This window comes from Eutrigla gurnardus (assembly GCF_963514095.1).
Source record: "Eutrigla gurnardus genome assembly, chromosome: 16".
Lineage (NCBI taxonomy): Eukaryota > Metazoa > Chordata > Actinopteri > Perciformes > Triglidae > Eutrigla > Eutrigla gurnardus.
The window spans coordinates 9683680-9701874 of NC_139927.1; the positions used below are offsets into that span (position 1 = coordinate 9683680).

Genomic DNA, 18195 nt, shown 5'->3' on the forward strand with positions numbered 1-18195 from the left:
GATATTCCGCAGCTTAACCGAAGAGAGGGTGGAAAGGGGTGTATGTCATGTCAAGTTTGGTTCATAACTGGGAGTGATGGTTTTAAATTAAGCAGATCCTCTCACAAGATCTTGCTTGTGGTGGCCTCAGATTGTGGTTGCGGCTCATAAATCACTGATAAACATTTATGTTTGTGTTTTCTGTTTTCTTGTTCATCCGACTGTGGCTTTTTGTACATATGATAAATAGTGCAACAGTTGGTGGTGTTAGTGCTGTTGATGTGTAGGGTCCTCCGGAGCGTTTGACCACACCTTTGATACAAAGAGGGGGTGCTAGTATAGGGTCTGTTGGGGGAGGGTGTGGGGGTGTCTCCTTGCCCTCTATTAACTGACTTCTTTGTTTAAAGGGCTTCTGCTCCAGACTAATGATTACAACAAGGATTTGCATATATTTGGCAAATTTGTAAATAATAAAGAATAGCTGCCATTCAGCTGCCAACTGCCCCTCACCCCCCCTCTAGCATCACCCAAACTCATACTGGTGCTGCAACAGCCACAACATAAACAATCTAATCTCACTGGAGACTGGAGTACATTCACAACAATAGTTTTTTTTTCGGGCTGCGGCGCTGATATTTAATATGAGGGCATCGTCTTACCTCATGCTCTCACACTTGCACATAAACAAAGCCCGTCTCCAGCAGGGACAAGCATTTCAACTATGAATGTGTGTGTGAGTCAGAGACATGTAACACAAAGTGAGCCAGGGCTTTCGGCCCTAGGGCAGACCCCCTGCCCCCCTCAACGCCATCCCTTCATCTCGTAACTGTCCCCTCCTCCCCCCCCCCTCCTTGCAGCCTCACCCCTCACACTCACATTCTTTCTGGTACAGTCGTTATTCAAAACACCCACCCCCCTCCTCCCCACATTAACAACCCCTCACCCCACCACTACAAACCAAATCAATCTAGGAATGTTAACAGTTGTGTGCCTGTAAAAAAAAAGAAGAGTTTGGCCGGAAAACACAGATCAAAAAGACAGGAGAGATGCCAGTAGTCTGTTAAATCAACATGGTTCCAGTTTTATTATCCATGTAGATACACATGGCCTCATCTGGTTTACTAACAGTGTGCCCCCACCTACACACACATGCAGACGTCTTCATTCAAAAGCTCTCATCTGCAACCGAACTTCATTGGAAACAGCTTAGAGGTGCTGGTTTGATTATGTACACCAACAGGGATTTGCTATTGATGCAGAATTGAGCTGAATTTGTGTGTTGTTGTACTCAAGTTTCACAGTAGATGAGCATGGGATACTTTTTATATGGTGTCTGTTGTTCTTCTGGTTTTACTTGCTTTGCTTAACAACTGTGGGATTGGGTCGTGAAAATAACACCTATATGAGAGAGAGCCCACTGCTGTGTGACACTGCCACATCTTTATTCTTCCTTCATTCAGGTTTACACTATTTTAGTTAAGTCAGCAAGCTTTCCCCAAGCTGCAGTGTGTCTTGATAATAGAGAAGTTGACCCCCCCCCCCCCCTTCCTTTATTTTGGGAGGCCAGAAAGGGTTAGAAGGCTATTGTGTTTGCATGAGTGTGTGGGATGGGGGTGGGTCCCCATCCATCCTGCTGTGGTGGAATTTGGGTCAAGATTGGGACTCTTTATTTTAAGGAGGGGTAGTAGTTGAGCCCTGTATTGTTTGGTTTGAATCCAAGCCTGGACCCAGTTAAACCAAAAAACAAATAAACATTCTTAAATGGCATTTAAATTCAAATTATATTTAGAGCGTACAAAAATAATTTCCCCAAACAGAGTCAACAGCATAGCTCACATTCCTCTCGAGTCAAATCTATACATAAGATATGGGCGTTCCCTCACTAATAACATTAGTGTACGAAAGCACTTATTGATTATCATGCAAAATGTGTGTGAAACGATGCAGTTTCTGATGATGTTTTATGTAATTTCTAGGTTGTTGTTTTTATATTTTCAAGCTAAAATATTTTAGGAATGCAGTGCTACTGACTGAAGCTTCATGCCTATAATTTAGGGAACGGATGTGGAGAGACGGGGGTGCATAGTTTTGTGTGAGGCAAGAACCAAGAGCCGTCATTCACAGGTTTATTTACAAACACAATTTTCATAGTACATACCATAATGAAAATAGGAATTGGCATCAAATGTTTTTTTGGAGGTTATTCCCACGGTTTTACATTGTTTTAGGGATTCCGCGTACATCTTTGTGTCTCCTAGTGTGTGTAATCAAGTAAGCTGATAGCTTGGCATTTAAAGTCCTGGGAATTTGTTTTGAGAGTCCAGAGGTATCAGACCTCAGTGAGGTTTTCCAGACTGTAGTGAGATCAGAGAAAGGCAGAGAGAGAAAGAAGTACAGCTTCAGACATTGGCCGGTCGTCATCCCTCTATGCCTTCCTCTGTCAAAACACAGATAAACGTGACAGGCAGTACATTTGTACAATTACTCACAATATTGGAATAAGTGAGCCAGCTTAACCATCAAAGGAAAGTAGAAGTTGGTCACACAATGTTCCATTTGTATAGGGTCCCAGGGTTAGCTGGGTCAATTATAAGACAAATCTAATTGTCTAATAAACAATTAATTAGTCGTATGCTAGATAAAATCTGCCAAATTCTCTCAGTGCAATGTCTCTGATTTAATGGAGATGGCATTCAAACACCATCTGATTTTTAATTGATTGATTTCCATATGATTATCCAAATGTGAATTGATGTGAATATTGTTTTTTGTAGTAGTAAAACTTGCAGCGAGAAAAGTGAAATATTCATCAAACTTCATCAGGTCCTTGCTTTTCTTGTCATTTCAGTTGGCCAGCCAGATGGTGTGGCTCAGAATGAGGAGGCTCCTGAGACTATGGACAACATCCAGGGTGAAGTGGCTCCTCAAGTAAACGGCGAGAAACTGGAGAAGGAGTCTCCGGATGCCAATGAAATCTCAGCTGTGGAGGAGAAAGCAGCGGAGGTGAAACCTGAGGATGCCAATGAAGTGGGCTTCAAGAAGATCTTCCGCTTTGTGGGCTTTAAGTTCACATTGAAGAAAGACAAAAGTGAAGAGAAGGATCCTGTGAAGCTTCTCACGGTCAAGGATAAAGAAGGAGAGGAGGTTGTTGGGACTGATGAACCTACAAATGAGGAAGAGACTGCCACTGCTGAGAAGAAGAGCACGACTGAAGACAAGGAGGCTGATACAGAGGCATCTACTGCTGAGGCCGAAGTTATTGAAGATGACAAAGCTGAAGCTGCTGATGTCCCAGCTGGAGACACTGCAGCTGAAGCTACTGATGAAGCAGTCAAGGAGGAAGGAGCTGAGAAGGAAGGAGAAACCACCCTGTCCCCCTTCAGGAAGCTCTTTAGTGGAGGACTCTTCTCTAACCTGAGAAAGAAAGCCAGCATCAAGAAGCCAAAGGAAGAGGAACACAAGGAGGCAGCTGCTGAGGAGACAGCTAAGACAGAGGATACTGCAGCTGTGGAAGAAAAGGACGAGAACGTTGAGGTGGAGAAAGAAACCAAGGAGGAGGCACCAGCAACTCCAGAAGAGGTAATATTAGATACGGTACCAGAGCCAGAGGTCACTGTTGAAACTTCTGCTGCAGCAACTACGGATGAGACGAAATCAGAAGAGGAAAAGGCCGCACCTAGTGCAGAACAGGAGAAGGCTCCGGCAGAGGTGACTTCTGAGGCAGAGCTGTTATCATCACAGGAGAAGACCAAGGCCCAGGGAAGCCCCCTGAAGAAGCTTTTCACTGGAGCTGGCTTGAAGAAGCTCTCGACTAAGAAACAGAAGTCCAAGAAAGACGCTGAGGCGAAGCTCACTGCATCTGGAGAACAGGCAGCTGAGACACAAACCTCCACTGAGTCAGCAGAGGCTCCAAAAGCCGACAGTGGGCCATCATCTCCTGAAGAGTTAGAAGAGCATGTTATTGCTGTGGAGGTGACCCAGAATGAGTCCAGCCAAGAGACTGATGGTGAAGTTGCCTCTGATGGAGAGAAGAAAAAAGAGGGCATCATTGCTTGGTCCTCCTTCAAGAAACTAGTAACACCCAAGAAGCGTGTAAAAAGGTCTTCTGAGAGTGATGATGAAGCCACAGGTGAGAAAGCAGCAAAGTCGGCGACCCTGTCCTCTTCTGAGAGTGCCACGTTAGCAGATAACAGTGTTGAGGAGGAAACTAAGGAGGATAAGACAACCGAGGAAGAGCCAAAAACTGAAAACACTGAGAAACTAGTCAGCAGCACAGAGGAACCCAAAAAGAAAATGGACACATCTGTCTCCTGGGAGGCACTAATGTGTATGGGTGGGCCCAAAAAGAGGACAAGAAAGACCTCTGATTCCGATGATGAGGGGACCAAGGTTGAAGAGGAATCTGCAGCAGCAGTAGCAGTAGAAGGAGAGCAGGAGGGGAAAACTGAGGCTGCCATTGTCATTACCCAAAACACTGAAAGCGAAGGAGAAATGGTTTCTTCCTCTGAACCTTTAAGCCCAAATCCCGAGAGAGAGTCCACCTGGGACACATTGAAACGCATCGTTATGCCAAAGAATAAGGCCAAAAATGAGGAAAACCCTGAGGAGACTGCAGAGCCAGTCCTGTCAGACAGTGAAGCACCAAAAGATGAGTCATCATTCTCTTTGAGGAAGCTCTTCCCTGGACGCAGAAAGAAGAAGGCTGAAAAACAGGCCTCCACTGAACAGGGTGAGGACGACTCGGACACTCCAGCTGTCGTTCCGCTCTCAGAGTATGAAGACCAAGTTGAAGTTGAACAGGAAGCACCAGCGGAAGTTGCTGAAGTCCAAGTAAAGGTATCCTCTGAAGATAGAGCTCCATCATGGATCCCAGCCACTGTTGAGGACGGTGATGATAATCAGCTGAGTGACATTCCAGAGGAGGCTGAGAATGCTGCCACGCCAAAGTCTGTCGACACTGACACCGCAGAGGACGAGACGGAGGACAAGTCCCCTGAAGCTCCCAGACAAGCAGAGCGCAGACTGTCCACAGCTGAGGTGAAGCCTGTCCATCCGGCTCCATCCGCAGAAACCACCCCTGTTCCTCAGCGACCCAATCCGGAGAACGCAGAGGAGGTCTTAGAGGGCATAGAGGCCCAAATGAATGAAATCCCAGCTCAGACAGATGTGACTGTTGAAGATGCAGCAGTAGAGGTAGTTTCTGAGGTAACAGAGTTTGAACCACCCACTGTGATCGTAACGCCCACGACAAATACCATTCTGGAGCCCCACACTCATGACGAGGCCATCGCTATCTGCACTGGCCTAGGAACCAAGGAGATCGCCAAAATAGCGCTGGAGAAACCGGCAAAGCACATCGAAGAGTGTGTGGCCGTGGTCTGCGATGCTGTAAGCACAGAGGTCACAGTGGAAGAGAAGCCTTCCAGTATAGAGGAAGCCACTGTTAATGCAGAAACCTTGTTCACGGTCCAAGAGCTCCAGGTAGAAGACACCATGCTTGAGCCTGTTGTTGCAAGTTCAGATATTGAAGCAGCCAGTGAGAGCCGTGAACCCCAGATTGAGACCGTTGGAATTGTGAGCACTGATGTGGAGGAGTTTGAAATCATTCAGCCAACCAACATGAGTGAGAACTCTCCTAATGGTGTTAAAACAGTCGATCCCATTGCGCCAACATCGGAAACAGCTGTTTGCACACAGAGCGTCGAAGTCACTGAGCCAACTGTAGAAAACAAGGAAAAGAAAATGGACGTGGACCAGCTAGTTGCCACTGAAGAAAATACTGTTAAAGAGGTAGTTCAGTGTGTGACTGCAGAGATCGCCTCCACCATATGCGAGACCAAGCCAACCATCAATGTGGTTGAACCAAATGAGGATTGTGTTGCAGAAACCGTGGCTCTTGTAGCCCCGGTCAGTGTGGCAACATTAGACATGGTGTCCGTGGAAAATGCAACAGAGGCTGTTGAATCAATCCAGGTACACTATAACAAGGAGGAGGTTCTAGTTGCAGAAACGTTGGAGGCCACTGCTCAAACAGCAACAACGGAGATCAGTGTGGTGTCTGAGCAATCCAGCCAGAACATAGAGGAAATCAAGGAAGACGTCCAGACGACAGGTGAAATTGAGGCTCAGAGTATGATCATTGCCCAGAGTGTCATTCAGGATGCCGTTGATAACGTTTCAGAAGAGTCCCAAAATCCCACCGCCTCAACACCAGTCCAGGCTGTAGTAACAACAGAGGAGGAGATCACAACGGAGTCCCCCGTTATCTCCGAGACCCCCGTCGCCATCGTCTGTGAAAAACCAGCACCAAAGTCACCTCAGTCGCTCAATGTTGCTATGGAGGTCATCGAAACAATCCAATTAGAGGTTACAGAGAGCATTGATGTGCCTGCAGAGGAGGAGAAAACAGAAGGGTTGAAGAAAGCTGTGGAGGTCAACGTAAGTGAAGAAAGTGTAGTAGTGGAAGAAGTGGTGGAGATAAAGGAGGAGAGTCAGACCGTTGAGGAGCCTGAGCAGGTGAAGGAGGAAGAGAGCAAAGAAGATGCAGAGGTTCAGGAAGCAGATGTGAAAGAAGCAGCTGAGGAAGTGGAAACACAATTGGAGGAAGCAAAGTCTGAGCCCCCTTCAGAGCAGGAGCAAGAGAAAGTGCTGGAGCTTCACATGCCAGTCCAAGTGGTCCTGCAGACGGCGCAGGTGCTCGAGGAGCCATCGTTGGAAGAAGAGGTCGTGGAAGAGTTCGACTGCAACGGTCCGGTGGCTGAAGACATCAAGGCGGAGGCTGCGACCGAAAACAAACTCTCAACGCTGTCAGAAGAACCCCAGGTGACGGCCGCAGCAGACGTTGCTGCTCCCAGCCAGGCCACAGAGGCAGAGGCACCAGAAACACCGTCAGGAAAGTGTGCAGAAGTGATGGCGCAGGTGATTGAGGTGATCGAGGAGGCGGTGAAGGAGATCGAGCCTGTGTCTACAGAGATCATAGCCGCATCATGAGCAGGTGAGACTGATCTCACAACATTGATGTTGAATGGTTGCAGTTTTTATATTGTTATACATTAAATACGTAAAATGTAAGTAAATGATAGTAGTGCTTTAAGTATTTGAGTACTGTAAAATTAGTGATGAACATTCCTTTGTTGGCCTATCACACAATCTTCTCATAGTGGCTTTTTTGAAACATCAATGGGCCCCACTTTTATTAGGGAGTAGGGGAGGGATTTGCCCACTGACCAGATGAAAAAGCTTTTGTTCGGGGTATGAGTAACCAGGGGACCTTTGATATCAAAGGAGGAATGCCGCCATTGACCCCTTCTTTGTATGGCGGGGTCTTAAAGGGAAGCGGTGTGTGAGGGGCAGATGAACTTGTGCTGAAAGACTGATTATGATTCCACCGCTCCCTCCTCCTGTTTTCCTTCTATCACAGGCTCAGTATGGATTCAAGAAACCATGTCGGAAAACACATCATTTGTTAGATTAAATTACAAAGCCTCAAAGAGCTCATGTTGTGTTTTTCAGTTGTTTTGACTGAGTTATATCTTTACTTTGTAATTCTTATGCACAACAATGTTTTAGTGACACACTGGTGTCTGATATAAGCAGTGGAGAACCTCCCTTTGATATTCATTGAGCTGTCATGGAGCTTTACAGTTGATTGCACTATATTTGATCGATAGTTAGATATATTACATAAATAATGTGCATGTTAAATATTATTGACCTCTGTGGTATTGAGACTGCCACAAAGAGTCCATATAAAAACCGATGGCAGTCTGTTACAATGATGATTTGAACAAGGTCAAAGATGTTTCCAAATATTATCTTGCATGGTTTCTTTTTCCAGAGAAGAAAAGATGCAATCTTTGACAAATATATCTTGTTTTTGTTCCTCTCCACCACAGCTGAAGATACAAGACTGATGCCTGGGAGACACACTGTCTGGACCAGGAAGTGAGTGATGAGGGAGAGAGAAAGAGAGTGAGAGAGAGAGAGAGAGAGAGAGAGGCTGCTTTGTGGCGACACACTGAGACTGGGCTCCACCCATCCCGCCCAGAAAGACTGAGTGACCGAGCAACAGCTCCACGATTCTCTCCACCTCCCCTTGCACCTGTACTCCAACCCCATTCTGCAGCCCTGTCACTGCAACGTGACGTCCCACCGCCATATCCTCACCCACCCGCTCCCACACACACACACACACACACACTCACCAAAGCATGTGTCTCAGAAGCATCCCATCTGGCTTGTAAACTGTGTTCAGTGTTTCCATTGCCCTTGCTGCATAAGACAAGAGTCTGCAACCTGGTCGCGTGCGTATCCGTTCTTGTGTGTTTGTATGTGTATTGTAGGGAGAGTGAGATGGTGTCAGAAGGTTAAGAGATGGAGGATTATTATCTTGTATATTGTATTTATATTTTGAGTATCCTTTCATTCACCCCCTAAGTCTTTATTATTATTATTATTTTTGTTTCATTTTTTGTTTGGACGTTCTGACATTAAGCTGTGATACATTGGGTGTTCTGTCGAGCAACATTCTGCGGTTGATGGCAACAAAACGAATGCGAGACTGTTGCATATGCGCGGCACATTGTATCACAGCTTTTCAATAGTCATATTCAATGATTATTTCAAGACTCTGTAGCAATTATAACTAAACCATGGTACAAGTGTGATAACGGAGTGAAGAAAACAGCAAGAGGCCAGAGAGTATGATGATGTCTGCCACGAATGCTCTCTTGTCACAATGTGTTCTCACTGCGCCGCCCAACAAAATATTTAATATGCTTCATGTAGATAAGACAATCACTGCCTGATTTACTGTGAAAATGACATTATTACACATTGTTTCATGTAATAATACAATAAAAATACTGTTATGACACCCTTATATCATCATGCGGCAGAGGTATTTGGTAAACAGTGGTGTGGGAAAGACACACAGGTCAACTTTTGACACTGGAGGTGTCAGACTGGGTAGACAAGTGCATGTAAGAAACACATATACACAGCGTATCATGTGTCACAGTGCTTGATGGCCATGTTTCTGTGTTACTGCGTGAGATACTGTATGTATGATTTGTGTGTGGCAATTTAAACGCCTTCCTTTTCACGCTATAGTTCTTGATGAAAAGACAGTGTGCTGATGCCCTCTGTTGCCTACAAAAAGTATTGCACCCTTTAGTCTACGGTCGTTTTCATTTTTGGCTTCAGCTGTATGTTTTTAACAAGGGTGATAAAGTATGAAAATGTTCAATCCAGTCTTATAGTTCCTGCTCGTATGTCGTGTTCTTCACTCAGCATGACGGCTCAGGTTCGTTAAACTGGCACTGGCTGGTGATTTAGAGATGCACAGACACAGACTGCATGGTGCCAAAAGTAAAAAAAAAAAAAAAAACTAATTTTACGTCCAATTTAAAAGCCAAATCAAGTTTGGATCAATCAGGGAGTCATGGTCTTCCCATTGCTTACAGGATAAGTCATCAGCATCCAATTTAATTCCTAAAGCATCCACTCAGCTGCTTTGGGTTACACATCAAATGTAAGTCACAAGACTTATTTTGTTTATTGGCAGAGTGGGAGATGTTTTCAGGTGGAGGAATATTTTAAACACTAAATGGGTGCAGTTTTACCACCAAAGCCAAAACGTGTGACTTTGGGTTACACTGATATTTGTTTATGTCCTACCAAATTTGGCACCCTTGCACTGTGTCGACCATTCAGACATTTTAAAAAACTAACTGTGAGAGCTCTATAATCCATAGATTTTAATTTGACACGAGCAGCTCTACTGGCTCACATTTCACTCAGCTTTATGACCAAATGAGAGAAGGATCAGGAAACACGGACCCCCTGTTTGGTCACCACTTTTCTGTAGTGAGGGTGTGTCACGTCCATACTTGCTTTATGGAAAACAATAAATGATTACAAAAAAAATAAGAGTGACAATTAGACGTTTGCTATTGTTGCATAATGTAAAGCATTTAGTTGTGGCACCCGCCTTCAGCCTGCTTTTTGTAACACATTTAACTGTGAACCTGTTAACATTTGTACAGATTGTATACCTACTGTATGTACTTCATATCGTTGTAATAATAACTAATAACCTGCAGCCATTTAGCATAATATTCATGTAGCATGGTCTTAATGGTCTTTTGTATTTTCCAAGCTGTTAATAGTAAGGATAGAGAAACTTGTCTATATTTCACTCAATAAAGGTAGAGAAAGTTCCTTGTGTGCTTTGTATTCGTCCCTGGATTGTGTGCTGCATAATCACTATAAAGACTATTACTATTAGAACAAAGATCAAACTTAATACTCCCCCTTTAACACCACCAACCCCATTAAGCATTGACAAGCAGTGTAGAAACATTTCATAAATTGCTGTAAGCAGATGTATGTTAATGTAATTGTCGACAACTTTATCCTCTGGTGGAGGCTGCTTAGTAAAACCCAGGTGAAACAGTATTAAATCTATCTTTATAGCAGGAGTTTGTTGGCAATAGACACTTAAAATGTACTTTTGTCTGCTTATAATTATATTTTAGTGTGCTACAAACCATGTACTAAATGTTTGTGGTTATTAATGCCGAATAAGATGGACAAAAATAATTAAGCAACAAAAAAAAAGACCCGCAATTATTAAAAAAAAAAGTTTTTTATTGTTGTTTCATTGAAAAAACAAAATTGTTTACACAAAAAAATTACTCACATTCCTGAGAACACATTGATCACAGATGGACATTGGGGGAAATGAAATGAAATTATTGTTTTGATAAACAGTGGAGAGAAAGACAATGTCTCATCTTCCTGAGATGCTTAAACAAACACGCACACACACACACACACACGCACACACACATTTAAGTTACACAACTGGTGTGGCAGAAGAACAATTACAATTTTGAACTGAGAAAGGATTTAAACTTTTCATAAAGCTGTGCATATTTCTGTGTATCAATTGAGCTCTGATAAATGAATGTCAGTAGTACAGCATTTCAGTTACCTAAAAAAAAAAAAACAAGCTTGAATTGAGAAAAATAAAAATCCTTCCCTCTGGGTGAATACTAAACACTTGTAAAATTAAATTCACAGGCATTTGTGTTGGTAAAATGTGATTAATGGCAAATAGGGTCATATAATTGGCAACCACATAACAAAAACAACAAAACAACATGACAGCCTACCCTACGTTAGACCTGAGTAGACAAATAAGAAAAACAGCTCCATCTAGAGGAACACTGGGCTCATTGCATCAAAGCAGCAGCTGCTTTTCAGTACAAACATCCCACTTGAACTGTGGTTCTTCTCCCCATCACAGAACTGTACTTTCGGTTGGGTAAAAATAGCTTTAAAAAATATGTATGCATGTTAAATATACCAGGGATGGGCATTTTTGAAAAATATATATTCAGAAAAAAATTACTAAAATAATCAAAAGATGGAAAACAGTTGATAAATCTAAGGCCTTTAAAATAGGTTCTACAATACAGATGAATGAACTTGTGCATGTTTTAGTTAGTAACTCCGCTTTAGAATAATATTGCTAATAATAGAATTAATAGTTTTCTGTATTATTGGTCTCTAGCAATTTGGAATACAAATGTCAGACTAAGCTTTTCCTAATCTTTTTATTTTGCAGCCTCATGGGTTAGTTAGTTTCTGCAGCAAAAAAAGGAATTCTTGTTGCAACAATAAAATGTAGAATTTATTTTCTACTAGAAAGTACAATAACAATATTACGGCAGTTTTACAAGCCTCTCTAAAATATCATATTCATATTATCTAAAGAGGTGAAAAAATAACCAAACAGAGACAACTGATCAAAGATAGTGATCCTCGTGTTTTCAATTTGCATCAACCTGACCATCTTAGCCTGAAAGGCACCTAATTGAGAATTTTGTTGATGAGCAACCTGCATTGCTCTTCAGTTACACTCGTCATGTTTCAGCAAACCGTACAACTGCTTCACATTGACTCAACATGTATGTAAAGATTTCCAGTCATCAGTAGTTCAAAGAAAGTTCTGTAATCCCCAACAATTCAACTATTCTTGTAAGTTATAATTAATAGCATCTTTATATTCACATATGCATCCAGTCAAGTATATAGATTCATATTTCTTATTAAAGCTAACTCTCCCTGTGTCACAGCATCGTCCCTGCCTGAGTTTATATGACCTCCACACTGATGGGTGGTGCATTCAAACTCTACTGCCTCTTATCATTTCACCTGCATATTCTCACAATGTTTTCTATAAATGACTACTGTTGCAACTAATACTTATTTTTCTGGTGTTAAAGACCAAATCTAGATGTCAGAAGGTCTTAACAATACAGAGAAATAGTTTCCCTTTAAACAAAATTAATGAGATTAGCAACAACTTGACTTAAAATCCCAAATCCTATTTTTTTAATAACCTATTTTAGCCCATTTCCTGAAGAAATTAAAGATACATTTAACATGCCCATCCCTAATACATAACGTTTTCCTAAAACAAATGATATCCTATTCTGAAAGCTATTTGACTACTAATGTACATTTTTTTTAAATATATAATTGTATGTATAATTATATAAAATAAGCAAAAAATTAGGAGTTTTTAGATGTAGATTGAAACAAATGATATAAAACAAGTCAGACAGCATTCCATCAAGGTACGCGTGGCTGAAGTTGCTACAGAATCAGTTTGTAAGTAAAGATGAGAACGTAAAACAGAATTAAATTGGCTCGACTGTAAACACAATGAACACAGCAGTTGTGCTTCACCGATGTGCTTTACTTAATAATGACATGGGGACCATAGTCACACTTGTCAAGGAAACACACTAAAACTACTAAACAGATGTTGAGAAGGATGCACATATTGGTAATTACTTTACATCTAAAGCCAAAACATCAAACCCCCCCCCCCCCCAAAAAAAACATGAATGGAAGACAAATGTACTTTCCTGAATATCGGGCATCTACTCAAAAAAAGAGCACAGATTGTCTCAGGTCTGAATGTGTGGTTTTAGCTGGAATTATAATCTATACCTGATCGTCTGATTTAGCCTCTTCTTTACGACCACGAAGAAGTAACTCTCCTGTGTTGATAGTTTGCAAATCTTTCTCCTCCTCAACTCCAGCACAGCTAACTTATCTCGCGACATGCTGTGTCCTCCGGAACCGCCACAGCTTCCTCTTCCTCTTATGCTCAAAAGTTTGCCTGTGCAGCCGTTACCACAACTCAACTGTCAAAAAAAAAATGCAGCACAGCCTGCCACGTGAGAAAAAACAAATGATGAGGTGAAACAAGGTAATAGTTTCCTCATCATGTCCCTCATTGGTATCATTCAACTTAGCCTCGAGTCAAATACAGTTATTTGCTTTTCTGATGATGTTGGACTCGAGAGCTTTAGGTGATTTACTTCACTATTTGATTCACGTTTTTTGTCAAACTCAGCCCCTCCCCTAAACAAAACAAAAAAACTTTTGGAGATTGAGGAGATCAAACATACATACCCTGACTAAATGCACCTTTAGCTTTCCTATTAACCTTAATTTACAAATTAAACACACATGTTAAAAATGACAAATACACAGTTTTGGCACTACTCTACAAGGATTTCCTCAGTCTTAATGGATTCTAGTGGGGTGCCAGAGTTGGACAAATCAGAGCCGTCATCTTTAGAGAACTCTTCACGCTGGAGCAGCATTCCCGTGCCGGCGTTTCCCTGCAGCCCCACTAATCCCCCTTGAGTGAAGCACAAGTGTTTGATCACCTCGTTGGGGCTGGAGAAGGTGGTGGCACAAATGTTACACTTGTAAGGCTTCGACGAGCCCAGGAACATTGCCTCCATCTGGCTGCTGTCGTCACCCGCGGCGCACAGCTCCATGCTCTGCCGGTCCACCATGGTGTAGGTGTCGGCCCCCTGGTTCAGGCACACGTGGCGGGCCGCCTGGTTGGCCCGGCAGAAGCTCTTGCCGCAGGTGCTGCACTTGAAGGGCTTGCCCGTGTGGATGTACATGTGTTCACGCCAGTGGCTCTTCTGTATAAACTTGCGTCCGCAGGTGGAGCACTCGTACTTCCGACGCTTCACCTCCCTGTCCAAGTCAGCACTCTCCAGGTTGTCGATGTCCGCTATGTCTGACGGAGGCGGCGTGTCTGCCTGAGAATTTAATCCTCCCACCCCCCAGCTGGACGTGGACACCTCCGCTCGGGGAGAGTCCGAGTTGGTACCCGAAACCGGCGTTTGCTCGCTATCACTGATTACCTCTACAGCTGTGGTGGCGGCCTTGCTTCCCTTTAGGACCCCCTCTAATTCCAGCATGCTATGCTCTACAGTCACGACAGGTGAGAGTGCGTTGCTGGGCTCAGCCGGTGTCTGCTGTAGAGCATGGGTGTGTTGGAGGAGATGCTCTCTCAGCAGGCTCCTCTGGGTGAACCGACTCCTGCACAGGTGACAGGAATAATGCTTCCTGAAGGAGGAATTCCTCTTCATGATGCTGGGCTTCACATGGAGGATGGCATTGGCTGAGGAACCATCCGCACTGAGCAAGTCCGCAATCCCGTCCTCAAGTGTAGGCTTGGTGCCGCTGGTTGAGGCCTCCATGTCCGTGAGGGAGGAAGTCAGCTTGGACAGTAAGGAATTTGAGTAGGAAGCTGCGGCGGCCAACGTGGATGCACACTTCCCCTCCGCGCTCAGCTGCTCCATGTCAAAAGGTGAGGAGAGCTGCCGCTGAGTGGGCAACCTAGCCGACAGCCCTACCTGTTGGTCAGAGATCTGGATGCCGTAGAGGGAGGATGAAAGGTTGATGCTGTGCTGCTCGGCGTGCGAGTATACGGACTGGCTTGCCTCCTGCAAGAGCGGATAGGCATGCAGGAACCTGACCCCCTGCTCCAGCCGTGCAGGGTCTATCAACTGGGGCGCGAGCTTGCCCGTGTACATCAGGTTGAGGAGGTAGCTGAAGATATCTGGCTGTATGTCAGCAGCCTTCAGGCGCACACAGTCACTGAAACACAGAGACATGACAGTTAAGTTGTGGCTAATTATGTCTTGATCAGTTTAGATGATCTCAAATCATGTTGTATCCATGTTTGATCATTTTGTGTGAGTGGATTCAGAGGAAGGTCTGAAGGGACGGCTGCTAGTGTTGCCATTAGATTTAGTATCTCTTGTGCTGCTTGCCTCTTTAATTGCAAAAGAGTTAGGAACAGTGGTCTGGGTTTTTCAGCTGCATCGTTTAAAAATGTTTTATTACAGTACATTTGCTAGTTTCTTGAGATTCCCCAACCTAGCTTCAAGTTTTGACACAAAGGCTGTTGAAAGCTTGCATGTGAATAAATTTGTTGGGGTCACATTATAAGGGCAGCACAGGTAACTTGTTTGAATCTTAATACCCTAACAGCTCCTATTATATATCACCTCAATCTGTTCCATTGATTGAACAATGAAATGGGTTACGGGTCATCACAAGTTTAGATGCACTCCAGTGCTTCAGTGTTTGACAACATGAGGACAAGCGAGTGTTATGCTGACATGAGTTTTGGCAGAAGAAACGGGTGTCGGGTAAATTATCTGATTTGACAACAACAACAAAAAGTATCTCAGCTTGGTATGGAGCTTGTGTCCGATACCAGGATGAATCTGCTCTTCCTGTACCTGTCCTGGTGAATGAAGAGCATTCTGAAGTAGTTGGAGAAGGCGGCGAGGACAGCTTTGTGGGCTTTGAAGAAGACATCTCCTATAGCCACGGTGCAGTCGCACAGGAAGCCAAACTCCCTCTGAGCGTTAAGCTGCTGCAGCAGGATAAGACCATGGTTGGCCAACTCCATTCTTCAACCTGCACAAAAGGCACACACAGACACACAAGCAGCAATGAGTTTCCTGTCTGGAAGGAGACCAGAGTTTATTGTGACCACAAAGTGTCAGGCTGACAGGGGTGAACAACCTTGTAAAGGCGAGCGTAACACAACAGGCAACAAAAACATCTCGGTATAATTTGTTTGTTGTAGTTGGTAAGTGGGTATTTGGACATGTGCACTGTTAATAATTGACGTATTAAAATCACCTTTGTACACGGACAGAGAGGATTCCCTATTGATCGATTATGACAATTATCAAGAATACCATTTACCATTTGGGCCTTCATCTAATCTGAATAGAGATCCACTCTGACATCAGGTTCTTACCGAAATTGAGCCACAGAGGCTTCTGTCCCCCAATTATCTGTGAGAGACACTGAAAACAGGTAGATAACGTAGAGTTTATTATCCCTACAGCTCCTGCCTCTCTGAAAACTTTGAGGAAACATCCTTTTGCATGACGCGGTTTAGATGGAGCCCAAGCCGATACCAGGGGATATTTCAGAGCTGCGTGCTTTCTGCTGACCAATGAGATGGGCGTTGTTCACCTTAAAGGTCACTGGAGGACTGCAAGGGCTTCAGATCATCACATGATCAGGGTTATGGGTGGTGACACACATTCCTAAAGCAGAACTGGTTCTACCCCCCTCCCAGTGGAGAGTGGAAACAGCCTGTGGGCAGGGCGAATCTCCTTTCTCCAACACTTTCAATACCACACAGCCTAAGGTATAGATCTAACAAGCCTGAATGAGATGTATACCTCATCATCAGCCAATTTACCCATGACAATCAAACATGTATAACCCCGTATAACATCTGCTTGTGACGAAAACACGAATAAACCCCCGCAGCACATGTGTAATTCATCAGAGAGGTCAGAGTGCAAAGACATTGGCACTGCAGCGCTCCAGGAAAAGGCTAGGTTTCCGTATCCTGTGTGTAAGAGGGGGAGGTGGGGGGGGGGGTTACTCAATGGTCCCTGATTCGAGCATCCCAAATGTGAAATTTGCTGCTTTCCCGATACACGACAGAGCGTTTGGGTAGGTCGGACAAAACCTGAATACATCAGGAATATATCACTCCAGTTCTTTAGACATTGAAATGGGAATTCTTCAGTTTCCTGACTTTTTATATAAAATAAACAGAAGATATAATTAAAAATAAAATAGTTGCTTGTTTTTGGATACAGACGTAACGCCTCTCATAATGATATTTATGTCAATAAGAAAAGACAAAACCTTAGAAATACCCCTTCATAAAATTCAGCTGCACCAATGAAGCTGAACAAAGTTTTATGTAGAACATTAAGAACTTGCCACTGATCTCATCTTGTCAGAACTGTAGACTCAAACAAACAAGACACATCTGTATTAATGGTTGCACTCCCCCTGAGTTATATAAATTATAGTGTATAAAAGTACAAGATATATACACATTCTCATAGCCAGGACCCCCACATCTAAATACTGGTAAATTAATAATAATAATAATAAAAATGAATCGGGTCGTTCAACCACAGGTTTGGTTACTCCAAAGATCTTTTAAGAGTTCTGAAAAAAAAAAAAAAGATTTATAAATAGCTGCCTAATTGGCACTATTGATAAACCACACAACTCCCAATCGTGTGAATTGATCCTGTATTGACAGGATCCAGTCAGTTATAGCCACAGTAGCCTGCCATGTGTTAATCAATACCACCAACTCGTCCGCGACAATAAAGCACCGCCCCTGATGTGATGTAGACACGTGGAACGGTTACTTCCGGAGTGAGATTCCGTGTTATTCTGAGAATACACCGTTAAAACCCGCCTGTTTTTGGGGCGCACGTGAGGGGTGGGGGGGGGGGGGTGCACGCTACGGTAATAAAACGGCACAATAACAACATAACAGCGAGAGTACATGAAGCGTTTGAACGGCTTCGTATGAAGCGACTGGACTAATTCCTGCCTCTGCCCCCTCGGGTCTCTCTCGGTTGCTTTTGCTAGCGCGAGAAAAACGGACATGCACGCACGCGGGTGCGCGCGCACCCAACACACAAGAGCGATAGACGCAAGGGGGATGGGGTTGGTCACGATTGCGTTTCTTTTAACTTCCCCGTTGACAATTACAGTTGGTCGAAGCGCGCACAAGTGAGCCAAATAACGAAACGCCAACGGCGAACGAACGTGTAGCCAACAAGCAGCCGTACCTGCACTCCGGGTAAAATCCGCGGACTTTGCCGTGTCGCCGTTGTTTGTTTGTTACCGGGGGACTCGTCCGTCCTCTCTGGGCTCGCAGCGGCTTGTACTGTTCCTCGCGAACGCAGCATTCGTTGGCGGCGGTGAGGGTCGTCCGTCGCTGTTTTCCGGTTAGGGGTTTTACGTTACAATCACATGACT

The 18195-nt window shown here is 43.9% G+C and overlaps 2 protein-coding genes across 3 annotated transcripts in view; one reads left to right on the plus strand and one right to left on the minus strand.

Moving 5' to 3' along the window:
• The window catches only part of akap12b (A kinase (PRKA) anchor protein 12b), a 35262-nt gene extending 25063 nt beyond the window's left edge, over positions 1-10199 (plus strand). For both annotated transcript variants that reach the window (XM_084031172.1, XM_084031173.1), the window contains 2 exons: positions 2828-6973; positions 7875-10199. In XM_084031172.1, coding sequence (XP_083887298.1) covers positions 2828-6969 — 4142 coding nt within the window. In that variant the 3' untranslated portion in view covers positions 6970-6973; positions 7875-10199. The remainder of the gene's footprint in view (positions 1-2827; positions 6974-7874) is intronic.
• A 409-nt stretch (positions 10200-10608) lies between these two features.
• zbtb2b (zinc finger and BTB domain containing 2b) lies at positions 10609-18136 on the minus strand. The gene is made up of 3 exons (XM_084030266.1): positions 18006-18136; positions 15615-15795; positions 10609-14964 (listed from the first exon to the last, which is right to left on the minus strand). Exons 2-3 carry the CDS (start codon positions 15785-15787, stop codon positions 13563-13565), a joined length of 1575 nt encoding a protein of 524 aa, XP_083886392.1. The 5' UTR covers positions 15788-15795; positions 18006-18136; the 3' UTR covers positions 10609-13562.
• Positions 18137-18195: the final 59 nt, after the last annotated feature.

Bases quoted from the DNA above. Each gene is read 5' to 3' on its own strand.
- zbtb2b (XM_084030266.1), bottom strand. From the start codon at position 15,787: ATGGAGTTGGCCAACCATGGTCTTATCCTGCTGCAGCAGCTTAACGCT. The intron at 14,965-15,614 runs GTACAGGAAGAG...TCTGTGTTTCAG, and splicing joins CTCTTCATTCACCAGGACAG to TGACTGTGTGCGCCTGAAGG.